Here is a 25,635-nt window from a genome sequence, read left to right as displayed (position 1 = left end):
CTCAGTCTGTCCCTGACTGTGCTGCTGCTGTAGCCTCAGACTGTCCCTGACTGTGCTGCTGATGTAGCCTCAGTCTGTCCCTGACTGTGCTGCTGCTGTGGTAGCCTCAGTCTGTCCCTGACTGTGCTGCTGGTGTCGCCTCACTCTGTCCCTGACTGTGCTGCTGCTGCTGTAGCCTCAGTCTGTCCCTGACTGTGCTGCTGCTGCTGTAGCCTCAGTCTGTCCCTGACTGTGCTGCTGCTGCTGTAGCCTCAGTCTGTCCCTGACTGTGCTGCTGCTGCTGTAGCCTCAGTCTGTCCCTGACTGTGCTGCTGCTGCTGTAGCCTCAGTCTGTCCCTGACTGTGCTGCTGCTGCTGTAGCCTCAGTCTGTTCCTGACTGTGCAGCTGGTGTCGCCTCAGTCCGTCCCTACTGTGCTGCTGGTGTAGCCTCAGTCTCATCCCTGACACAGACCTACTCAGCGCAAGACCAGACAGCCTCAACCTGTAGTGGCTTCTGTCTCACACTGCTTTGAAAATCACTGTAATAAAAAGCACCCTAGCAGCTGTCAGAGAGTTCAGGAATTAAACGGGAACCGGAAAAAGGTCAGAAGCCAATCTTTGTGATGCGCCACACGCAGTTTATTCAGAGCGAAGTGTCAGACACTCAAGACCGTCAGGTTTTTGGTCATCATCGTTTTATACATGAAGAGAATCTGCCAGCTTCTCCACGTCTACCTGTGTTTTACACCACTGAGCTTAAAGGGAAGATTGTAAACACTGACTTCTTTACAAAAAAAGGAGAAAAAGTTTTTTGTATGATATACAGTCTTCAATTTCTACACCTTGCTTTTACGATATTAATGTACAAACCATTAGCATTTCTGACTTTATCAAAAGCCACATGTACAAAAAAAATCTCTTTTATATACCATCTCTGCTCATACATAAAATAAAGATTCCATCTCTGTTGCTATGTACATATTTACAGTTGCTATGATACAAAGCACGCGGTAGCCAGAGGGGTTGCACCAGGAAGTGTGTGTGCACAGATCATCACAAGACGAATACGAGGCTTCCCGATTTAGGACCCCTGATGGCTACCGCATTAGCTGTCCATTGTAAGTGCCTGATTCAAATTAGGAAAAGGAAGCTGGGATCTGGGATCTTTGCATCTCTCTGGAGAAGAATATTCCCCCACACTGCGTCACCCTGGCCAGCATTGACATTGCAGTGTTGAAGCAGATGACCCTCTCAGCACTGCAGTGCCTTTGCAGCAGAGAGCGACTGTCAGCCAGCTCAGTTCAGCGTTTGGGCTGCCGGGCTGGGCTCAGCCTGCACAGCACAGTACCGGGAGCTGTAGTCGCAAGAGATACTGGCCCTGCAACTTCTGTGCTCCAGGAGGATAATTCAATTAGATCTGTGCCTAGCTTGGCCACTGCACAACAGTAGGAGACTAACAGTTCGGTTCCATGGCTCTGTCACTGTCGGGAATCTATTCGTTATTTACATCATCACCCTGATCTCCAATTTGTGATTAGAGCTGCTCTGACTGTCTTGCCCAGTGTCAATGAACAGGGTAGGAGCCTGACCTCTGACCTCTGACCTATACAGAGAGACACCGGGGAGAGGGCAGTGACCAGGCCAGTGCAGCTGGGCTACTGTGGGGTCACAGGGTGACAGGGTGAGGGTGGGGCGGAGGGCAGCCTCAAACATCCCTGGGCTCCAGTTTGCAGGACATGGTGAACAGGAGGTTCTGATTGTCGATGACCTGCAGCTGCCGGACGTAGGCCTTGGTCTGCAGGTGGGAGGGAGACGGCTCCGAGTCCAGGGCTGGAGAGGGAGAGGAGGGACAGCGTCAGAACAATTTCTTCACACAAAGGTGAAGCCCAGAAGACGCAGAATATAACTCTATGATCCCCACTGTGCCTCTACGGTTTAAACAATTCAATACGTACAGAATTCAAAATCTTTCTACAGTCCTACACCTCTATTACTATCATTACTCAGCAGGGTAACTAATGATGAAATCGATCAAGCCAGCCCGTAAATAACAGGAGCTGAGGTGCAGTGGCGGGAGCTGGCCACTAGATGGTGCTTTAGACCCGTCTTTCGGGGTTCAGTGCATGATTCACCCAAGACAGCCACTCTCCCCTGGGGTTTCTATGGAAACCGAGAGGGTAAGTGATTATGTGCTTGTGCGCTGTGCGCTATTTCTGCACCGTGAGACAGCTCGGTAAAACACAAGGTTCGGCTGTGTGCTGCACCTTCTAACACAGTGGTTCTCAACCTGCGGCCCGCAATGTCCCACCCCCTTTTTAATAAATTACATGTGTTTGCAGTCGATTCCTGCGATTAAAAAAAAGGTAGAACTCGCAGCCCCACTAAGCGTGTGTTCTAGTCGCGTAAAACCGTTTCTGAATAGATTCGCTGGTGATCAGATTCATTTTCATCCATCTTTAATTTCATTAAAGTGCTGCACGTAGGCTATAACGCGCGTCACTAGAACACACGTTCATATCGCCTTCACGTCTGAGCGCAAAGACCAGCCCGTTCACAGCAGGGCTGCCTAGCCTGGTAGCCTGCTAGTTCGTATAAAAAAAGAAAGAAAAACGAATAAGTTTTGTCGCAAGGGGCGCAAACACGACACGGGCCAGAGGAAGAAAATGTCAACGACACAAATGCAGGCAATGAAACGTGCAAACAGAAAACAGAGTCGGTGCATCAGCGATGAAGGGGGGGGAGTTCTGGAAGACTGGAGGAGCAAATGTGCCGTGATTGATAGAGATGGGCAGCCTTTCTGTTGGCTTTGGAGTCAAATTATTGGCGCTTGCAAAGCGTACAATGTAAAAAAAAAGACATTTTGATACTACTCACAGGAATCTTGACAACCAATCCCCACCTGGTCCAAGTGACAGGTCATTCAAGATAAATAATCTCGAAAAAAAACTCCTATCGCCGCGCAGAGAATCACTCTCAAAGCGTCCCAGGCGGCGATGCTACTAGCCCCGTTCACAACGTCATGGCTACTCGCTAAACACGGCAAAGCATTCAGTGACGGCGCACTGGAAAAGAGCCGTTTGCTTGAATCACAATGTCTCTTTGAGGACTTGAGACACAAGAGCGAGATAATTCGCAGGATAAAAAGCGTATAGCTAAGCAATGACACAGTCACTCGACGAACTGCGGAAATGTCTGAGAATTTGACAGCACAGCTAAAGGAGGCGCTGCTCCTGCTCCGAGTTCAGCTGCAGAGGAATCTGCAGATATCGGGGATGTGGCTCAGCTTTGCATTTGGGTCAGATGTGTGAATATGGAGTGGGAATGTGAGTAATATACTGTCAGACTTAAGAATGTTAAGTATATATATAAGAATCCAGGAAGTAACTGCAGTGTACTTCAGTAGTAAATGTAGAGGTTCAGACGGAAGTCCTTCATCAGCTGTGTAAGCAAAGTGCTTCTGAAGTTGCACAGCTGATGAAGGACTTCTGTCCGAAACGTCCTGTTGCTCAACAAACCTTGTGTACTACACCATAACTTTTCCGATCTCTCTTTCTATATACATGCAGATGTAGGGCGGAGCGCTGGCTCTGTGGCTCAGGAGCTGCGCCTGTGTCTGGAAGGTTGCCGGTTCAAATCCTGCGGCTGGCAGAGGAATCCTACTCCGTTGGGCCCCTGAGCAAGGCCCTTAACCAAAACTGCTCCAGGGGTGCTGTATAAATGGCTGACCCTGCGCTCTGACCCCCAGCTTCTCTCCCTGTCTGTGTGTCTCATGGAGAGCAAGCTGGGGTCTGCAAAAAGACAAATTCCTAATGCAAGAAACTGTATAGGGCTAATAAAGTGATCTTATACACAGGGTTAATAGCTACTATAATATTATATTACTATGAATACACAATATCATATATTACTAATAATATTCTAATAGCTATTATGCATGCAGATAAGGCAGGCCTAGTAGTGTTTAATTTATGAATTTTGATAAAAGGTTTGAGAACCACTGCTCTAACACCTCACTGTAAGTGTTGTGCTGCCACTGCGTTGTGCAGTCTTGCGTGCCCACTGTCCTCGCTGCGGTCTGCCTCTGCTGGCAAGTGGCAGTAAAAGAGTTTGCATGTTGGGCAGTACATTCACTCTCGTGCTGCTGCTGCTGAGCCAAGGGCACAGCAACCTGCTCTGTGGCAGAGGCTGCTGTCCGGCGGCACACAGCAAACGATATTAGGAGTGCGCACCTCGGCGTGTGATATAAGGTCATCTACTGAGGGGTGAAGTGTATAATCAAGGTGTCTACTGTGGCTCGTCTGCGTTTACTGCAGCCCTGCTCCCTAGCAGATGGCGCAGAGATTCTCGCGAGCGACATGTCCGAGACACAGACGCGCCGGTGTTTCGGGTGTTCGGCGCTGGGGGGAGTTTCCTGCGCCGCTGCAGGGCAATCTGCCCCCGGCCGCTCGGGAAACAGCCCCGAAACAGACAGACGGGGACTCGAGGGGAGCCCCCCGCGGTGCTCACCCAGGGGCGCGCTCCGGTACCGCCGGATCGTCCGCACCATCTCCGCCACTTTGTGCTGTGGGGGGAAGAAGGAGAGAGTCAGCCGCGCCCGTGCCCCCTCACACCCGCCGCCAGACTCCACCGCCCCGGGTGAGCCTCGCACAACACTGGCTGCACAAGACACACGCAAGCCCTCCAGTCTGCCGGGCCAGGCCGACTGCGTCTGCTCGCCGTCCGGAAGGAGGAAGCCTGGGATATTCTGGGCTTGAGCCACCCCCCCCCCCCGTCCCCCGTGCCCCGCCGCCCTGCCCTGACCCCGGCAGTCTGGAAACTCCTGCAGGAAGTGCGCGGAGCACATCCTCAGACCTCAGGGCCGGTTTGCACTGGGGCATCAAGCATACCCCAGTTTGACCCCCCCCACCAGCTGTAAACTGTTTTTAAAACTTTGGGACCATCGCCGGGCCCGTCACGTCCTCTCGCCAGTCCCCAGTCAATCTCACGTCCGAAATCTCAGCTGGCGGTCTTTTTATTGTCCTGAAGCTTTCCCAAATCCTGATCGTGCTGAACAAGTCTCCGTTTTTTTGACCGCTTCTTCTGTCGTGGGACAGCTGGAGCCTATCCCAGCAAGCAACTGGGGCATGGCAGGGTACACCCTGGACGGGACGCTAGTGTATCATAGGACACACACACACTCACAACAGGGCCAGGTTTCCCAGAAACCAGTTAACCTGCTGTACCAGTATGTCTTTGGACTGTGGGAGGAAACCCATGTGAACACAGGGAGAACATACAAACTCCACGCAGACAGCACCCCAGGTCCGGAATTGAACCCAGGACCCCAGCACTGCCCACCAAAACTAAAGGGTTAGTCATTTAGCAGAAACTGAAAATACCAGCAACAAAAAGACATGCAGGCTTTGCCGAGTCATGACCCAGGCAGTAGGGGGCAGTGTTGTAATGGTAATAAAACTGTTTCTGTTTTATTGTTGAACCTTAATAAACACTTGAATGGAGCCACAGAGTATCTGGGGTCTCGAGTTCCATTAAAGCCAATGTTTTCAAATGGGGCTCATCCCTCCTGCATCCTTTAGGGAGACGGGCACCCCTCTTCACCCCACCCCCCAGTAACCCACCCAGTGGTACAGCAGGGGCTCCCGAAGGGGAAACTGTCTTGGTAATGTGCCCCCCTTAACCGTCAGCGCAGGGCGAAGACAAGTCCTGGCGCTCGGCGAGCTCTCCCCACTGGGCGCCTGCCAGCAGAGCGGGCCAGTGCCAGAACCGCAGCGCTGCCATGACGACAGCCCGCCTGGGCGTGGCAACAGCCGGGTGGGGAGGGGGGGACGAGGTCGTGACTGCGCCCCGAGAGGAAGAGAGAACAGTCTGTACTTTCCTGCAGTCAGAAAACACGTGCCCGCTGACACGGTCCCGGAGTCCCGTACAGTGAGGACAGCGGATCTGGGAATCTGGTCATCTGAAATTCACCAGCAGGGGACGGACGGGCCGGGACAGGACAGGACACTCACCATTTTCTCAAAATTCACCAGGTTGCCGTGGAAAGTCTTGCAGCTCTCGTGCAGGAACGTCAGGTCTGCGGGTTGAGAGAGGGGGAGGTGAGAGAGGAGCCCTGAGGGGTCGGGGAGCCCCAGGCCTGCTGCCCCTGCATCTGTTATTGTTAGTCACGTGTGTTTGGCTGACTCCTGAGCCGAAGTATTGATTATTGATTGATTACTGAAGTATTGATTAGGTGACTGAGAGCCTCAGGTGTGATGGAGAACTTAAATTCCTTAACTGCTACAGACTCAGATTCCGACAGCTCCGGTCACTGACGGATTGAGTTAGGTCACGGAAGTCCCTAGTTGTGTGTGACTTGGTTCCCCAGGTGACCGGTGAGCTCAGGGGGGTGTGAACACCAGTTAAAACACATGTCTCTCTCCTGGGCCCTGCTGTATTAGTACTGACTGGTTAAGCATGTCTCCAGCATGAAAAGGCACTTTATAACATGAAACCTGATGATGGATCAGCATTGACAGTAACCTACTCTACTCTCACACCACATGGTCTTTCTCATTCAGCACAACCCTCACCCTGATCCGGAGCTCAAAACACAGCTGGCTAGAGAGATCACAGCCCTCCAGAAACACTTTTCAGTGGACAGATGAGCAGCCTGCCCTCCAGACCTGAGTGTCGCTCTGCCCAGAGCAGCAGGAGAGGCTGTGCCTCATCAGATCTCAGTGCCCGAGCCTCCAGATTAAAGAGCAGCTTGGTGAGGCGGGGGGGGCAGACAGGCTGAGCCGATTAAGGGAGAGTGTTAATTGCAGAACGGTTTAACACAGGTCTCTAATAAAGACACTCCGCCGGCCTCACAGCTGGACTGGAAAACATCAGTGGTATCTGGGGGAGTATTTTAGAAAAATGTGTTTTCTGAAGCACATCTGGATGCCAGCAGTGCAAGGAAACCTCTGCAGGACAGGGAAGCTCTTAGCAAGAAACTGGCCTTCAGAAACACTGCAGCAGCTCTCACGTCTACCCCTCCTTGGCCCCTTGCCTCTCAAGCTGATTCATTTATTTTCTCACAGTCTGGCGCTCAGAAGCACCTCCCCCCCAGTGGGAGGGGCCTGCCGGTGATTGACAGCTCACCTTTCAGCAGCAGTGGGGTGAAGGGGATGAGGGGGGGGCGGAGACTGGAGAGGAGGTCGCGGTACGACTTGTGGTTCCTGGAGGGATCCTGCAGAGAGACAGAAGTGGGTCAGTGGGAGGGTTAGAACAGCTTTGCCGGTCTGCCCTGCTTTCTCTGACTCGGCCCACAGAGAGAGCCGGGGACGGTCCTGCAGGAGCAGGGGGCGAGAGGTGCAGGGCTGTGCACCAGGGGGTCTGTCTCCCTGCAAACGCAGGCTGTCAGCTCTCCCTGGTGCACGTCCGCCGGGCACCTGACTCTTTTACAAATCCTCCTCTGATAGCCAGGAAATGGCCCCTTTTCCCAATATTTTTATTATCCGACATGTTCTCATCTCCAGACAGGGAACTGGAGAGAAAACCAGAACAACAGAGCCCTGTTACCCCCGGGGGCTACAGTAACACTACAGCCCCTGCGCATCAGCCTGATCCTCTCCTGGTCTGATGACGCCACAACGACTCTCTCTGCACAGCAGTCTGAGATGCTAAATACAGATTCCCGCAACTCGGAAAACCTGGAGTGGATCAGACAGCTGATCGGAAGGATTCGGAAGAGAAGAAAGAGGAAGAGGAAGGGACATGCAGGTCCTGACTTGTCGTTATGACAACGATGTCAGAATGCTGCAGCCGAGGGGGCGTCCAGTGAGCCGCAGAGCAGCCCCCGTGGGCGAGCTGGCCGGGGGCTAGTGGCTTCTGGTCGCTGGTCTAGCGTTGACTCACCGCCAGGCTCTCGAACTCCTTGAACTGCTTCTTGAACTTCCCCGGCAGGCCCTGCAGCACAGCACGACACAGGCAGGTTAGCACGGCGTGGCTGGGGGTGCAGCTTTACTGTGGGGGCCAGCAGGGATTTGAGGGGTGTCTCGCAATCGTCTGACAGTGGGAAGCTCTGGGATGAGGGGGGGTCAGGTGGAGGGGGCGTCTCAGTCTGTGGATCTGTGGTGAGTGGTGGCTCAGCGGTGTGATCCTGTGGTGAGTGGTGGCTCTGCGGTGTGATTCTGTGGTGAGTGGGGGCTCAGCGGTGTGATTCTGTGGTGAGTGGGGGCTCAGCGGTGTGATTCTGTGGTGAGTGGTGGCTCAGCGGTGTGAAACTGTGGTGAGTGGTGGCTCAGCGGTGTGATTCTGTGGTGAGTGGTGGCTCTGCGGTGTGGTGCGGTGTGATTCTGTGGTGAGTGGTGGCTCTGCGGTGTGATCCTGTGGTGAGTGGTGGCTCAGCGGTGTGAAACTGTGGTGAGTGGTGGCTCAGCGGTGTGATTCTGTGGTGAGTGGTGGCTCAGCAGTGTGATTCTGTGGTGAGTGGGGGCTCAGCGGTGTGATTCTGTGGTGAGTGGTGGCTCAGCGGTGTGATTCTGTGGTGAGTGGTGGCTCAGCAGTGTGATCCTGTGGTGAGTGGGGACTCAGCGGTGTGATTCTGTGGTGAGTGGTGGCTCAGCGGTGTGAAACTGTGGTGAGTGGTGGCTCAGCGGTGTGATTCTGTGGTGAGTGGTGGCTCAGCAGTGTGATTCTGTGGTGAGTGGGGACTCAGCGGTGTGATTCTGTGGTGAGTGGGGGCTCTGCGGTGTGATTCTGTGGTGAGTGGGGGCTCAGCGGTGTGATTCTGTGGTGAGTGGTGGCTCAGCAGTGTGATTCTGTGGTGAGTGGGGGCTCTGCGGTGTGATTCTGTGGTGAGTGGTGGCTCAGCAGTGTGATTCTGTGGTGAGTGGGGGCTCTGCGGTGTGATTCTGTGGTTCTGTGGTGTTGTGCGGTGTGATTCTGTTGTGAGTGGTGGCTCTGCGGTGTGGTGCGGTGTGATTCTGTGGTGAGTGGTGGCTCAGCGGTGTGAAACTGTGGTGAGTGGTGGCTCAGCGGTGTGATTCTGTGGTGAGTGGTGGCTCAGCAGTGTGATTCTGTGGTGAGTGGTGGCTCAGCGGTGTGAAACTGTGGTGAGTGGGGACTCAGCGGTGTGATTCTGTGGTGAGTGGTGGCTCAGCGGTGTGAAACTGTGGTGAGTGGTGGCTCAGCGGTGTGATTCTGTGGTGAGTGGTGGCTCAGCAGTGTGATTCTGTGGTGAGTGGGGGCTCAGCGGTGTGATTCTGTGGTGAGTGGTGGCTCAGCGGTGTGAAACTGTGGTGAGTGGTGGCTCAGCGGTGTGATTCTGTGGTGAGTGGTGGCTCAGCGGTGTGATTCTGTGGTGAGTGGTGGCTCAGCAGTGTGATTCTGTGGTGAGTGGTGTAGTGAGACAAGGCGTGATGATTCAGGCTGTCTCAGCCACTCGTACCTCCCAGGTAAGTCGCAGCCGGCTGACTGCAGGATTGTCCAGACCGAGCACTACAGCCAGGAAGGACAGCAGGTCCTGCTGCTGCTTACACCTGTAACACAAGACAGAAACACACCTGTATCACACCAGATATAAATACACCTGTAACACAAGACATAAACACACCTGGATTACAACCAGGTATTAATACACCTGTCACAGACCAGGTATTAATACACATGTAACTCACAGTGCAGCTATCTTGATGAATTTGCGGAGCAACTGCACCCGCTTGGGCAGAGACTGGCATTGTAGGATCTCCGTGGCAACCCAGTGCTGCACCTCGCTGCACCGCTGCAATACCAGCTCCAGGTTCAGGGGGCGCCAGCGAGCCTGCTCTCCATGAAACACGTAGCACACAAACTCCACCTGTGGCCGACAGAGCACAGCACAGCACCGCAGGTCAGCATGATGCAAATTAGATCTCATCAGCGTCTGTTCTGCAGTGGAAGCTCCTCCCATGCCTGCAGTTTGACGGTTCCTTAAACCCCTCCCACTCAGCTTCATAAGCCCCTCCCATTCAGTATAAACCCCGCCCCCTGCTGACTGCTGGCATTATATTTTCTTTATATGTACATCCATAAGACTGTCCCAGACTGGAACCTGTTACAAACCAGGCCCTGTGTGTCCAGTAATCCCAACACATGCAATGACACATCCCCTCCAGCCAGCTCTGACCTCATGCACGCAGCTGAAGAGCTCCCAGTCGAATGCTACCAGTTGGTTGGCCACCTCCTCCGCGCTCATATCATGGAGTTTGCTGTCGCCAGGTGTCCAGTGGATTTCTTCAGGCAGGGGCAGCTGAGAGGGGGAAGAGCAGAGGTGTGGGTGTGGGGCAGGCTGACATCAGGGCTCCCCAGTAATAATAATAATTCCTTGTATTTATATAGTGGTTTTCTGGACACTCCAATACTCCACTCAAAGCACTTTACAGATAATGGGGACTCTCCTCCATCACCACTAGTGTGTAGCCCTACCAGTACGCTCACCACACACCAACTCTCAGGGGGGAGGAGAACTGAGTGATGAAGCCAGTTCAGAGATGGGGATTATTAGGAGGCCATGATTGGTAAGAGCCAATGGGAAATTTGGTCAAGATGCCAGGGTTACACCCCTGCTCTTTTTGAGAAATGCCCTGGGATTTTTAATGACCACAGAGAGTCAGGACCTCTTTTTAAAGTCTAGTGTCCCCGTCACTATACTGGGGCATTAGGACCCACATAGACCGCAGGGTGAGCTCCCCCTGCTGGCCCCTCTAACACCTCTTCCAGCAAAAATCTCAGTTTTTCCCAGGAGTCTCCCATCCAGGTACTGACCAGGCTCACACCCGCTGAGCTCCAGTGGGCTGCCAGCTGGGAGCAGCAGGGCGACAGAGCTGCTGGCAATCCCAGCACTGTGAATTCTCCCACACAGAGCATCCCAGTTTTTTCTCTGTCCCCCGAGGACCTCCAATCGCCACGGCAGAAGACGGAAATCGAAATGTTGGCGAATTCTGCACTTCTCCAGTCTGGCTTCCCTCTTCCCGAGACGCCCACCCACCCAACCCCAGTCTCCCCAGTGGCTCTCACCAGCGAGTCCAGCTCGTTGGGCTCGCAGGCGAACAGGTGAGTGTTGACCCCCAAGGTGGTGAAGACCGCCTCGTCGCTGGGCCGGAACACTGCCTTCTCTGCACGGACAGACACAGGGGCACGCAGTCAGGGGTGGGCTCGTGCGGCGGCGGCCACCCCCCCCCGCCCCATGGCGCAGCGGGTCGGCGGTCTTACCCCCAGAGGACGTGACGGCCACCAGCACCAGCGCCCCCTGCCTGGGGGGCTGCTCCTCGCTGTACTGCAGCTTCTCCCGCACCAGGGCCAGGATCTCCCCCACACTGCAGGACAGGCGGCTGCGGATCGTCACGTACGAGTGGTCAGGCGTGTACACCCGGCAGAAGACTGGACACGGGGCAGAGAGGCACGCGGTCAGTTACAGAGCGGCTTCAGGCGAGGCAGCGAACACAGGGTTCTCCATGGTCCCTCTCTCCAAGACTGCACTTACTGCGCAAGCATTCTGGACAGGAGCTGTCTATAAAGCAGCATTATTTCCAATATCTCAATAATAATTCTATATAGCACTTTTCTGGACACTCCACTCAAAGGGATTTACAGGTCATGGGGATCCCCTCCACCACCACCAGTGTGCAGCCCCACCTGGATGATGTTCCAGTCCTCTCCCCACACACCAGCTCTCAGTGGGGAGGAGAGCAGAGTGATGAAGCCAGTTCAGAGAGGGGGATTATTAGGAGGCCATGACTGGTAAAGGCCAGGGGGAAATTTGGCCAGGACACCGGGGTTACACCCCGGTGTTTTTGAGAAACGCCCTGGGATTTTTAATGACCACAGAGAGTCAGGACCTCAGTTTTCCATCTCATTCGAAGGACGGCTCATTTTTACAGTATAGTGTCCCCATCGCTATAGTGGGGCATTAGGTCCCACACAGACTGCAGCGTGATCACCCCCTACTGGTCCCACTAACACCTCTTCCAGCAGCAACCTTAGTTTTTCTCAGGACCAGGCTCACACCTGCTGAGCTCCAGTGGGTTGTCAGTTGAGAGTTGCAGGCTGCAGGCATAGACAATCTGCCTGATTCAGCTGTGTCCATTATCTTCTCTTTTAAAGACAAGTGTGCTGACTGTTACAGCTCATTGTGTTTGTAAAGTGCCTTGGCAGCCTTTGGGATTATGTAGAAGCACTCAATGAGTTATTTAATTAAGTCTTCAACAACCATTTGAGAAATTTGGGGGCATCAAATTTCGAGTGCTGAGGGGCAGCAGGTCGGGGGTCGGGGGTCGGGGGTCGGGGGTCACTCACTCTCGTCCGAGCCGCGGAACGCTTCCCGGGGCTGCAGGCAGGCGTCGATGCGGCGGAAGTGTCGGAAGAGAGGGCGGACCTGCTTCTTCTTGCTGTCTTTCTCCTCCTCCACCCTGCTCGCGCGAGAAACAGAGGGCTCAGTTCGGCCTCCTGCAGCAGCGTGTGTGCAGGGAGACCAGTGTGTGTGCACTGAGACCTGTGTGTGTATATGTGCAATTAGTGCAGTGAGACCAGTGTGTGTGCAGTGAGATCTCTGTGTGTGTGAAGTGAGTGCAGTGAGACCAGTGTGTGTGCACTGAGATCTGAATGTGTGTGTGAAGTGAGTGCAGTGAGACCAGTGTGTGTGCACTGAGATTTCTGTGTGTGTGAAGTGAGTGCAGTGAGACCAGTGTGTGTGCACTGAGATCTGTGTGTGTGTGTGAAGTGAGTGCAGTGAGACCAGTGTGTGTGCACTGAGATCTCTGTGTGTGTGAAGTGAGTGCAGTGAGACCAGTGTGTGTGCACTGAGATCTCTGTGTGTGTGCAGTGAGTGCAGTGAGACCAGTGTGTGTGCACTGAGATCTCTGTGTGTGTGTGCAGTGAGTGCAGTGAGACCAGTGTGTGTGCACTGAGATCTCTGTGTGTGTGTGCAGTGAGTGCAGTGAGACCAGTGTGTGTGCAGTGAGACCTGTGTGTGTGTGTGCAGTGAGTGCAGTGAGACCTGTGTGTGTGTGTGTGTGTGTGCAGTGAGTGCAGTGAGACCTGTGTGTGTGCAGTGAGACCTGTGTGTGTGTGTGTGTGTGTGTGTGCAGTGAGTGCAGTGAGACCAGTATGTGTGTGTGCAGTTTAGGCAGTGTGTGCAGTGAGAATAGTGTGTTTGCAGGGAGACCAGTGTGTGTGTGCAGTGTATGTGGTGTGTGCAGTGAGACCAGGATTTGCAGGGTGTATGGTTTGTGCAGTGTGTGCAGTGTCTGCAGTGTGTGTAGTGTGTGCAGTGTGGTCATTGTGTTCAGTGTGCATTGTCTTCATTGCGTGCAATGTGGTTGGTGTGTGTAGTGTGGTCAGTGTATGCAGTGTGCCTGGTGTTTGGCATGGTCACTCACTGGCTCTGCAGGATCTCAGTCCAGCGTTGCAACTTGAGAACATCCTCCACCAGCTCAGGGTACCGACTCAGCTCCTGGGCAGCACACAAGTACAGCTCCTGGGTGGACCGAGTGGAAAGAGTGGGGTGAGGAGAAGAGAGAGGAGTTTGTTAAGAGGAGTTTGTTCAGAAAGCCACTGTCGTGAGCTTTGCACCTGGTACGTCAAAGGAAAAGGAAAACTGTGTTTGAAAAGCAAGCAGAGTGTTTCCAGTGGCTGCAGATAAGAGCCAGCTGAGTCAGTTCCTTCATTAAAAGACGTCATTTTTCTTTGCCAGAAACAACAATAACGACCAGATGCAGGGGAGATGATAAACAGTCTGCCGAGCATCAATACCTGGTAAATCGTTTTTTTTTAATACACTGCAGTCAAGGTCAGCAGCGCTTGGAATTATTCACAGACCCAATAGTACGACACCTATGTAACTCGATCAAATACTCCTGCACGCTGCTGCGTGAGCCAAACAAAATAACCCTGATGTGAAGTGGAGGGGCAGAAGTCTGAGCAGAGCTGCAGCAACACACCACAGCTTGTGACAGCCCTCTTCCTGATGTGCGCCCCTTGGGAAGTGTTCGAGAAGATGTGTCTGACGGCAGGTGCACTGTGCCCGGTAGAGGCCAGAGACACCTGTACGCCTTTTCACATGACCTCTCCAGCCTGCAGCTGCAATTCTTGTATCTTGTATCTTGTATATGACTGATTTTATTTAGTGCAAGGGTGACGCCAACATGAAATTCAACACGCAGCCCCTCTCATGCTCCGCAAGCAGCCGCAGGAGGGAAGTCTGCCACCTGCTGGACGCTTCTGCCTCTGGACAATCCCTCTGCCCCGAGTGGGGGCGAGAGGGGGCCGGCGTGGCCCTGCGGTACCTTGGGGAAGCAGTGGGAGCGCTCGCCCTCCTCCTGCAGGAGCTCGCGGTAGGTGTCCAAGTAGCGGAACGCCACGCTCAGGACCGCCTGCTTCCGGTCCACCCCGTCCCAGCCCTGCCAGCCCTCGCTCGGCTTCCTGTCGGCGCGGAACCTGGGGTCAGGAGGTCAAGGAGAGCCCGGCAGCAGCTGAGAACTCACAGACGCGCTCCAGACACGCACGCACGCACAAGCAGAGGCACGAAGGTGAAAACCAGACACTTGGCCGTAATGACACGACCAGATGCTCGCTTTTGTGCACGGAAAAAGTTTCGGGTGAAAGGGGGGGCTCTTCCTTTGAGGCAACATTATTCGCCAGCCCGCACAGCTGAATGAGTGAACTCGTACGGGAACGCTAATCTGCTGGAGGAGCGAAGATGCCAGGGTGTGCTTGGCCCTGCAGGAGCACAGTCGACACCTCCTGGACAAGGGAAACAAACACTGAGACGGTTTCCCATGAATGCTGGGATGCCATGGCCACACAGCTGCTCAGCACACTGGCGCTGGGGTCCCCATGCCAGCCCTGATCTCCCCCTCACCCACCCCCTGAACCTGTAGATACCCAAAGGAGGCACTCAGCCCCCCCCACACAGCCAGCGCGGGCAGCCGCCCTGCCCTGGGCTCCCTCCCTCCAGCTCTGCGTCTCTGCGTGCCAGGGCAGGGGGGAGGAGGAGGCGGCTGTACTGTAAAGAGGGGAATTTTTGTCAGGGTGGTGGAGGGGGGAGGAGGAGAGGTTGTAGCTTTGTTTTCATTCCTAGCAGGAAGCAAACGCGTTTTCACAACAGAAGGTTTAATTATCTTGGATTAAACGGAGGAGAGGGAAAATTGGGAAAGGATCTCTTGCCAGAACAATTAACACAAACACACCAACCCCACACAACACTCCCAGATAAAACGCTCTGATGTACAACCTGAAAAATACTCCCCCCCCCTCCCTGACACGCTCTGATGCTCCTGGCAGCGGTGCCTGGGTGTGGCATTCTGGGAAGGATACTGCTCTAGGAGGACTTGCTGCAACTTGTCCGCAGGGAGGAAGATGGGATGAGTGAGCATGAAGTCATCCAGCAGGGTCTCTGAAAGACAGGAGCGCAGAAGCGTCACTGGGGCAGGCCTGGACCTGCGCCACAGGCCGACAGAACACACAGAGACACCCGCAAGGCGCTGCAGCACCCAGACACGCAAGATTCCTGCCTGGGACAGGATATTCGCCCAGGTGAAGCCTCTCGCAGCCCTTCCTGCAGCCCCGCCTCCTGAGATCATCAGGGCACTTTAGCACTGCGAAAAATTAAGAATTACTCATTCCTTATCACGATCAATAAATAACAATCAATCAAAGGGCTAATCAATAGAGCTCGGGAAAAGACCTGTTTTTCAACCGTGAGGTTAATTATCATAACGATCCTCCTTTCCTGGCAAAGCGAGGCCAGAATTGCAGCACAAGCCCGGAATTCCAAACTCCGATGTCATTCCCCACTCAGTTTCGGCTGCTCCACTTCCCCATTCCGAGCGGCTCCCAGAGCTTGGAGTTCCTGCAGGTCGGCTCCTGTCACGCCAGTCTGACAGCTCTCCCAGTCCCCCGCAGGTGATTCTGAAACAGGGCCTCCGGAGCCAACGCTCAGGTCAATGAGGTAACTGCACACTGGGGGCCCGGCTGCTCTGGAGCACAGGGGCTGATCCCCACGGTCCCAGATCAAAGGCCGATTGACCCTCTCTCCCTCTCTCCTTGTTCTGATCTGCTTGGCTTCGCTGATCCCTGCTAGACAGCAGATCCAGGCAGGAGCAAATCTTTCTAGAACCTCTCCTTCATGCCGAACCCTGTCCTGTTTCTGCCTTGTTTCCAGAGCGGAGCAGTGTCTCCTGCTGAAGCTTAAAAGAATCCTGAGCAAGGCGCTAGCTGGGTGGTGGGGTTTACCTGAGTTTCGTTCTCCCCATTCAACAGTCAGGGTGTTTCTGCACTAACGCTCTTTAAAAGGGAGAAAGCTGAAATGTTAAAGTGGCCGTATTAGAATTCATCTTTGGTTGCAGACACCCACCACTCTTTGTGTAAAGACGTGCCTTTTGGCTTTCAGTCTTACAAGCGGCTTCCTCTGGTAAGAGCGGAAAAGACACTAGAAATGGGGTGAGACCTGCCTGGGTTAAGCTTTCACAAGGGTCCTCGACAGAGGGGGGGTAGGTCTGGAGGGAGGGGGTCTGGGTGCCAGGGCCGAGCACACAGTAGGAGGTGGCCGGCTCAGACGGACAGACACCAGCGTTTCCCAGGTTTTAAAAACCGCAGGGAGTCGCCCACACCTACGGGGCCTCACCGAAACGGGGTCCCTGCCCATCCCCCACTTCATCTCCCCCACCCGCCCCAACTCCAGCAGAAGCCCCCGGGGGTCCAGCAACACTTCCATCCAAACAATTAGCTTTCTAGGGGGCACGTCACCCCCTCACCCTGCTTCTTCCACTGCTCCCTCGTTTGTGGGGGCGCCAGTCCTGCCCTCACCCTCGCACCCTCACGGCGACCCCTCACCCCCGGGGCCACGCCCTGGAGCCAGGGGACCCGTCTGTTTGTGTAACACCGTGTTCCCTCTCCTGTCTCGCAGGCACCAGCGCAGGCGATAAAGACACCGATCAGACACAACACAGCCAGGAGCAACAGCGCTGAAACACAGAAGGCTGATCTCTCTCTCTCTCTCTTTTTTCCCCCAGACATTCTTTTCGGTTCCAACACGCAGCAAGGCTGCAGTCAGGAGGCACCCAGACTCCTCCTGTCCCTGGCCTTGCCCTGTTATGGCTGGATTGCTGCACCCCAGCTCTGCTCCCTACAGGATCCTGGATCCGAGACACACCGGAGGTGCGGGCCACAGTCACAGCACTAGGACAGAGTGGGACGACATCGCTACATCGAGCAGCCAATCCCCCCCCACCCAGAGAATCCCCGGGTGAAAATGGAGAGACCGTGAACACCCACTCAGAAAGGAACGCCCTGAGCTGGAATCAAACCCGGGACTCCGGAGCTGTGACACATCCTCAGGTGTTTGGGACACATGGGAGCTGTTCTTTTGACCCTTATCTACCTCAGTGTTTGCTCTATTTCCACCCTTTCTGCAGAATTCAGGGTCAGAGTCCGCAGAGAGCAGCTGGGAGTGACATCGTCAGCGGCCAGAGCCCGGGGGGACTCTCACAGCCTCCGCCTCATCCGATCGGATTGCGTCACAGGCTCCATGGGCTCCGAGATCAGGCCCTGTAGCTGCGTGTGTGTGTGTCTCTCCCACTCCCTGTGTCGTCTCTGATCATTGTTCACGTGTGTGTGTGTTCACTCAGCTCCTCCCCCCACCAGCCTCTGCTTTTTCACTCACACACTCCTGCACATACGCACAATCCCATCTGCCATGCACACACACACACTCCTATATACACATGCACACGCATGCATTCTTATACACACCCATACACCCACACACCTCCACTCCACAGGGAACATAAGACTTGCCATAAGACACACACCTACACACACATACATTCCACATCTGCACACACACCTGCACACACAACCACACCCACACACAACCACACCTGCACACACACATCCACACATACAACCACAACACACACACACATCCACACACACACAACCACACCTGCACACACACATGCATTCCACATCTGCACACACACACACAACCACACCTGCACACGCAACCACACACACACACAACCACACCTGCACACACACATCCACACATACAACCACAACACACACACACAACCACACCTGCACACACACAACCACACGCACACCTGCACAGAAATACAGAAAGCATTGAGAAGGCTTCTGCACCCACACATGCACAATCCCAAACAAACACACACAGAAGCCCAGCGCTTGAGAAAGCCCTCCCACACACACAGGCCTCCTGGCAGGGCTGCTGAGAGAGGAGCTGAAGCCCCTGCAGCCTCCAGCCACCCCCCCAGCAGTGCAGCCTTCACCCTCCTGGGGACCTGCTCCGGGCAGCGAGGGGCCTGAGCACCAGCCCTCCTCTTCCTCAGGTCGGAGTGAGGAAGCACTGCAGCCGACTGGCCTCGTGCACCAGCTGTCGAAATTATAATGTTAACTTTCACGATTGCAATTGCTCCGTTTTTACAGCAGTAATCCGGATACACACGCTCACACACGAGTGCCCGTGCGAGCTGCCTGTCCGCTTTGGCACAGAAGATGCGGAGCAGGTCTGCCAGCCATTTAGCAGCAAATGTCTTACATAACGATTAAATAAATTACGAAAAAAAAACGTTTAGCACAGTAGCTAAACGCTTTCATATGGCCACTGGCTCTCTGCCTCCCCCCCGCCCTGGGAGAGCGGTTACCATGTGAACCTGCGCTGTTTCAGGCTCTCTCGCTTCGCCGGCAGCGGCAGTGATTCACCGAGCGGCGGGGGCCCGGAGTGGGTCCGGTCCCGGCAGGCGCGCGCGTGGGCGGCGGCGTGGGAGCGCTGGAGAGGGGGACGAGCGCGGGAGGGGTCAACGCGGTCACTCGTGCCCCGCGCCGCGCCACTTCCAGCCCCGCGGACCGCGGAGAACAATGGCTTCATCCTCCCACGCGGCGCTCGCGGCGTCTCTCCCTTTTTCTTTTTCCCTCTCGGCTCTTTTTCACGCGTGGCGACGGCCGCAGGTTGACGGTTCAGCCCGGCCCCACAGGGGGCGCGCACCGCAGCTCCAGACAAACAGCTGGAGGGTGTCACGGAATTATTGACGGGCCTGTTTTCATTTATTCATTTTTAAATACCGGCCCCCTCCCCCCTCCCCGCTCCTCACTCAAAACACCAGGTCGCCGAGGAGGCTGTGGCTGACCTCGCCCGAGCCGAGCCCCTTTCTCCCCAGGGGGCACAGGCCCTTGCCTTGCTAGTCCCCCCTGCCAGCAGTGCCGTCACCGAGGTGAGCGGTCAGCCCCTGCCCACCTGTGGCTACTGAGCGAGCCGGGCTGGCCTGCACCCGCTGGACTGAGCTGGGTGGCTGTGCTCCGGCCCGAAGCCACTGCGATCCGGAGCACACCGGACACGCTCATCCCCGGGTCGGCTCCAGTTCGCGTCCACACCTCCTCGCGTCGGAGAACTCTGGTGTTACTGGGGTTCTACAGAGCACATGAGCAGAAAGCAGGGAGAGAGAGGGGACTGGTGCTGTCTGACACGGGCTCTGCCGGGCCCTGGGGGTCCTGTCCTCTCCTCAGCCCTTCCTACAGCGCCCCGGGGAAGGCCCCGCACGGCCACACCCACCACGGAAAGCCACGGAGGAAAAGGGGAATTTTTCCAGGTCCGGAGTGGGAGGCGCGCACAGCCACTGCAGTTCCCACGCACCCCGAAGCGTGCCAGGAAACTGACTCCCGAACTCCCTGCCGGAGCTGCCGCTGGAAACTCCGAGATTTCCCAACTGTCTCCGGAGCGTGCTTCCCAGCGGGGGGTTTCCTGCTGGGGGGGAACTTTCCTGGAAGGCCGACGCGCCGGTGGCGGCGCTGGGGTGGGACAGAGGTGCTCCCCGCAGTGACGCCCAGCCCCTCGTTAACTCTGGCACCTGTCCGCACCTGTTTCGGGAGTTCCACCACCACACAGCCCAGAAACAGCCCCCGCCCCCTCTTAATTCTGCTGGTGGGCTCCCTTATATAGTGCATTACCGTGGAATCAGTTTCTATTCACCCAGATGGATCTATTTTTAGAGGAACCATCCAGGATCCCTTCAGAAAACAAATCCCGAGCTGTCAGCCACTCTCGAGTCTTCAGTGGGATTTTAAACACCTCTCACTGGTTGCCTCGGCTACAGAGCAGTCAGGAAGGCAGCCATGACGCCCCCCCCCCCTTTCCGAACACTTGACAACCGCAGTGAGGTCGCCGTGAGGTTCCGCAGTGCCCCTCTCCCGGCACTACGGACGGGACAGGACGGGACAGGACGAGGGGAGTTTCCCGCAGGTGGGCGCGCCCTGGGTTGTTTTTCAAAACACCAGACCGTCCCATAATGCACCTGGACAGGAGGCGTGCGATCGCTGTGTTTTTCTCTCTGGCTCTTCTCCTTTGGTTTACTAAACCGCCTTAAGCTCCAGCTGCCAGAACCCTCCTGTTTTCGATTTCCTGGTCCGTGTTTGTGCAGGCTGGCTCTGTGGCTCTGTAGCCCCGCGCCAGAGAGGCGCACCTGTACAGACTGGTGGGTTTAACCCTCGTTAAGCCAGGGCTTGACTCCATTAAGCAGCTGACTGCTCGTTTGGCACAAGATGCCCAACTCCCTGCGGCTGGGGAGGGCTCGCACCTGTAGGCCCCCGAACTGCCCCTGTGCTCAGAGACATCCGGACCGGCTGTCCTCCTGAAGCTAAATCAGGAGCAAAAACCTTTTGGTACCTGTGGACCAGTTCTGGGTCTTCTTTAACACCCCTCCGACACAGAGTAATTACAACAGCGCCAGCTGAGCTCCAGAACTGAGCCCGGCCAGGACCGTAGGACTTCAATACGCGTTGGAGGGGGGAGACACTGGCCCCCCCCCTGTTTCTGACGCAGAGCGGTGGCTCTGTGGCTCAGGATCTGCGCCTGTGGCTGGGAGGTTGCCAGTTCGTATCCCGCGGGCGGCAGAGGAATCCTACTCCGTTGGGCCTCTGAGCAAGGCCCTTAACCCCAACTGCTCCAGAGGCGCTGTACAATGGCTGACCCTGCGCTCTGACCCCCAGCTTCTCTCCCTGTCTGTGTGTCTCATGGAGACAAATTCCTAATGCAAGAAATTGTATATGGCCAATAAAGTGATCTGATCTCTTAGGGAGCTGCGTCAGGCTTTGCAGAGGAGGGAGAGACCGGTTTAAGACACGCAGCCCGATTTGTCGTCTCCAGGACCAGATCAACACTCTCCAAAGGCCTCCCAGCAGCCAGGGACTCACAAACACTGCCGTTACCCCACTCCCTACTGGACACACAGGGCACCACTGCAATTACACTACTCCTGCATCCATTCGATACAAAAGTCACACCTCCTTGCTGTAGCTCACAAAAGCCACATTTCTGGGGGCCAATGTGCTATTTTTTTTTTTACTAATAAGCAATCTAGGCCACAGAAATCAACACAGACAGGCTCAGCTCCTTCAGAGATCAGCCTCGGTCTCTCATCGCTGCAGTTTCACACCTCTGAGGGATACAACTCTGGAAAAGACAACATGCCCTGGTTTTCCTCACAGAATTCCCCAGAGCCAGCAGCAGCATCTTGCCAATGCAGCGCAGTAGCGGGTTTACAAACGCGAGGTGTGACCTAATTTCCAATTCATTAATTCACACGTCCGAAAGGAAAGTCTCTAGTTCCCGCCTGGCGCGGGGGTAAATACAGAGCGTCGCTTGCCAGCGAAGGAAAGACGAGACCTCAGGTGAGCACGCCGGACAGATGCGGACTGGCTGCTGTTTGAAGGGGTATCAAGTTGTGTCAGGAAAAAAAAAATAAAACGGGCCCTGGCATGACATGTCAGGTCGCTTTACAGACGGGAGACATAGCAGATGCTGCAAAAAACACACTCTGCGCAGGTCTCGCTCTCTGGCGCTCCGGAGGGTCCGGGCGGTGTGTCGCGCAGAGAGGCTGACGGGTCTCGCAGCCCGGAGAGTTTACGACCGGACTAACCCCGCAGTGCACGGTGAAAACCTGTTATGTAACAGCGAATTCTATAGCATTCTCTGCCAGCAACCATATATAACCGTAATATCTGGGGCAAAATATAACCGTAAAATAATTCATGTGAAAACTACAGCGCACGTCTGGAATATTCCCGTACAGCCGCTTTCTAGCGCGCTGTCAAAGTTGTTTTCCTGCGAAAACATAAGCGCTTTCTAATTGCCCGGACCGACATGAAACACCCCCACGTTACTGCCACTACCTGCGACTACCTCCGCAGTTGTTATTTCCAATCGCCTTTCCATGCCCAATTCCCGGATTCTATCACGTTTTGCGAAATTAAAACATGTCTGGGAGAAAGAGCTGTGTTCCGCATAGTGCACCGCTTTTAAAATTCGAATTATAGGAAGAACAACCGATGCACGTTTGCTAAAACCACGAGTCTATTTTGTTTTTCCGAAATAGGTGATAGGCCTTTTTTTTACTTCAGAAATAAGCGTTGGCGTGCAGTGGATCGAGCAGGTTCTCCACAGAAATAAATGATGCACAAAGTAAAGGACACGTTCTTGCTCAAGACTCGTGGAAACCAGGCGCACGTCGGTGCGCATTCAGGTGGACGCGGCGGCCCGCTGACAGGAGGTTAGGACCCCTCTTACCTGCGCTGCCGCCCTGCCGGCGGCCGCCCGCCACGCTGTCCAGCAGCGTCAGCACCAGCTTCTCAGGTGTGTCCGCGGGCAGCGGCGTCCAGGCCGCCTCCAGGCTGCCCTCCGAGCTCTGCTCGTCGCTGGACAGGGACGGGCTCCTGAAGTCGGCGGCCGCCGGGGGCCAGCACGGGGGCTCCTCCGAGTCCGGGCTGAAGACCTCCCGAGCCGGGCCGCTCTCCGGCGAGGTCTCCCGGAAGAAAGGCACGACGCGGGAGAGGCTGGCCCGCCTGCGGGAGGCGCCGTTGCCGCCCGCTTTGTCCCCGAACCCCCCGGCCCGGGTCAGCGCGGTGGTCTGCTTCTTCAAAAACTTTTCCAGCGGCTTCATGCCAGCCGGCATTTTGGGGGGGGGGGGGAGGTGTTGGGAAAACAATAACGTAAAAAGTACAAATATCCGGAAAGGAAGAAAACAGAACCTCCTTTTTAAACGATGTGATGATGAGAAATGATGGGTGGTGATTAAAACAAACAGGAGTCTCGGAAATATTTCGAGTTCGCAGCAGCTTTCACGGCCACTCGGGTTCAAGACCCATCTGTCCGATTCTGAGCGGGTTAAAAAGATCAGTCCTGAAACAAAAAAAAAAGAGGGCAGGCAGTTGTGCGGTGGCAGATCCTCTCCTCCTCTCTCACACGGGTCTGTACGTTTCTGGATACAGCAGCAGAGCAAACCTGCTGAACAGCCCCGCTTCCTGACGTCTCCCTGCCCAGCGCCTCTCCGAGCGCCTCGGGCGCAGACCGTCTTCACAGGGACCTGCAGCCGTCCGGCAGAATAAAGAGGAGTCTCTCTGTTCTTCAAACAAAGTCGGGATCTCCACGAGCCTGGTCAATAGCGCCGATTACTGCTGTTGGCGACAATAAAGCCTTCAATAACCCCCCCCCAGGAACCGAATTAATGTGACGGGAGGGGGCAAACCGCGACGGAACAGGCTGAGGCAGATTGTAAACAACGCAGGTTCTCTTCCGAGGATAGCGCCGCTGCCCAGGTGGACGGGCGCCGCCGCTCTCTGGCTCCGCGGTAGTGCAGTGGCACTGGGCGCTGCGCCGCTCCGAGGATCGTCGTGTCCGCGGAGCGGAACCCCGGCCAGGCGCCTCCCCTCCGGCTCGGCGGCGAAGGGCTCGCCCGCTCCCCGCCTCTCCCTCCGCCTGCGCGCCTGGAGTGCAGTGGGGATGCAGCGCTTTTTCCCCGGCCCAGCAGCTGCGCGGTGGTGCCTGCTGCCAGTACAGTACAGCAGCTCCGACTGCAGCTGCTCGTTCCCACAGCTATTAAAAAAAAAAAGGAGAGAGGGAGAGAGAGAGAGAGGCAAAAAAAAAAAACACGTGTGCGCGTGGCAGGTTAACCATTGCGCTACTGCCGGGAAGGCGCTGCGCTCGGGAGGCAATAAAAGGCTGGTCTTTTTAAAAAAAAATCAACATTTTACACTAGCACGGTCTCTTTAAATTAGTTAATTTAATCGGGTCGCGGGTTAATTTCGTTGATTATACGCGGAGCTCGCTCGTTTTACGACTTTAGAATAACTCTGCTGGCACATTGGCGAAAAAAAATGTAGCAATTGTTAAATGTTCGATCACAGCAATGTTCAGTCGTTAGTATAAAGGGAAATACATCTGAACACACGACAGATGTTACGGCAAATACAGTGCCATGGGAATCTCACAGTGTCAGAGCCCGAACATCCCAAAATATTTGAATCCTGCTTCACGTAGAAAGATGTCATGTTTTACAGCTCACAGGCTCCCCACATACAGTATGTGTAATAGTATTCAAATGGGCCGCAGTTACGTATGTTTTGTTTATTGAGGCAATCGATTTCTTGAACTTGAACTTTATTGCCATATGTAACCGGTACTGGTACGATGGAATTCTTACTGACAGAAAGTCTCTCGATTGTAAAACAAGTGTAAAAAACAAAACAAAGTGCAGACAGTGCATCAAGACAATATACAAACAAACAGTAGACAATGTGCAAGTAAACATGTAGACAGTTTGAATGTAAACAATACAGACGTGTAAACAGTGACTGGAGATGTACAATAGATAAGAAATCATAAAGAGGTAGATGGTGATGGTGTAGGTGTGGTCCGAGGGGGATGGCTCAATGTGTTCGCCAGTCTCACTGCTTGTGGGTAGAAGCTATTGAAGAGTCTGGTGGTAATAAGTGTCCGTATGCTGTTGTATCTCTTGTCTGAGGGCAGTGGGTGAAGAGCTCATGCCCGGGGTGGTGACTGTCCTCTGTGATGGCCAGAATTCTACCACGGCAGCGGTCCTCATAGAGCTGTTTAATCTCGGTGAGACCACAGCCGATGATCTTCTGGGCCATACTGACCATTCTCTTTCTTTCTCGAGAAGAGGTGTTGCCATACCACACGGTGATCCCGTTGGTGAGGACGCTCTCGATGGTGCAGCAGTAGAAGTTCACCAACACGTGTATTGGCATCCCCCATCGCTTGAGGCACCTCAAGAAATAAAGGCACCTCAAGAAATGTGTCATCCTGTGTATAACACATTTCCAAAGCATATCGCTCCTCGTTTACAACGACTTCAGGAATGAGCACATGAGGGATGACTTCATAGCGGGTTTACTAGAAGTGCTGACGTCCCGGCCCGCAGGTGGCGGTTTCAGGGAGAGGCCAGCCCCCGCCTGCACACTCTGCTCCCGGGACCGGCTTTGCTTATCGGCGGGTTGGGCGGACTTTGACCCCAACGAGCCTCCGTACCTGTCGCCCGTGTCGGTGCCGATATACGGTCGCAGGGCACTTTCAAAACAGTAACAAGACTGTCATGTCTTAGACCTCCGGGTTCGGACCTGGGTTTCTCCAGCCTTCACCCTGGAGTAACTGGCTTCTGGACGCTGGGTGGATAAGTGGATTCAGGAGCAAGGGGCTAAAATCTGTCGTCCCCCCCGCCACACACCCAGCACAACCGTGCAGAGCTCAGGGGCTCCGCTGTGAAAAGTGACTTTCCAAACCAGCAACAAACAGCTGGACTGAGATAAATGGCTGTCCACACCCTTAATCAGACTGTCTCCTG

General features: G+C 54.8%; 1 protein-coding gene across 1 annotated transcript; it reads right to left on the bottom strand.

The window, feature by feature from the left end:
- Window positions 1-597: 597 nt before the first annotated feature.
- Window positions 598-23,847, bottom strand: rapgefl1 (Rap guanine nucleotide exchange factor (GEF)-like 1). Its single transcript, XM_088906391.1, has 15 exons — window positions 22,563-23,847; window positions 15,296-15,374; window positions 14,266-14,416; window positions 13,360-13,457; window positions 12,278-12,390; window positions 11,195-11,362; window positions 11,000-11,097; window positions 10,110-10,232; window positions 9,622-9,800; window positions 9,393-9,483; window positions 7,859-7,909; window positions 7,103-7,190; window positions 5,989-6,053; window positions 4,487-4,541; window positions 598-1,810 (listed from the first exon to the last, which is right to left on the bottom strand). Exons 1-15 carry the CDS (start codon window positions 22,945-22,947, stop codon window positions 1,686-1,688), a joined length of 1,869 nt encoding a protein of 622 aa, XP_088762517.1. The 5' UTR covers window positions 22,948-23,847; the 3' UTR covers window positions 598-1,685.
- Window positions 23,848-25,635: the final 1,788 nt, after the last annotated feature.

This window comes from Atractosteus spatula, chromosome 26 (assembly GCF_055471065.1).
Source record: "Atractosteus spatula isolate fAtrSpa1 chromosome 26, fAtrSpa1.hap1, whole genome shotgun sequence".
In the NCBI taxonomy this organism is placed as follows: Eukaryota; Metazoa; Chordata; class Actinopteri; order Semionotiformes; family Lepisosteidae; genus Atractosteus; species Atractosteus spatula.
Note: the sequence above shows the minus strand (reverse complement) of the source record. Positions and strands in the feature narration are given on the sequence as shown.

Bases quoted from the DNA above. Each gene is read 5' to 3' on its own strand.
- rapgefl1 (XM_088906391.1), bottom strand. From the start codon at position 22,947: ATGCCGGCTGGCATGAAGCCGCTGGAAAAGTTTTTGAAGAAGCAGACC. The intron at 12,391-13,359 runs GTGAGTGACCAT...TCGCGCGAGCAG, and splicing joins ACTGAGATCCTGCAGAGCCA to GGTGGAGGAGGAGAAAGACA. The intron at 4,542-5,988 runs GTGAGTGTCCTG...TTCCCCCCACAG, and splicing joins TGGTGAATTTTGAGAAAATG to CACAAAGTGGCGGAGATGGT.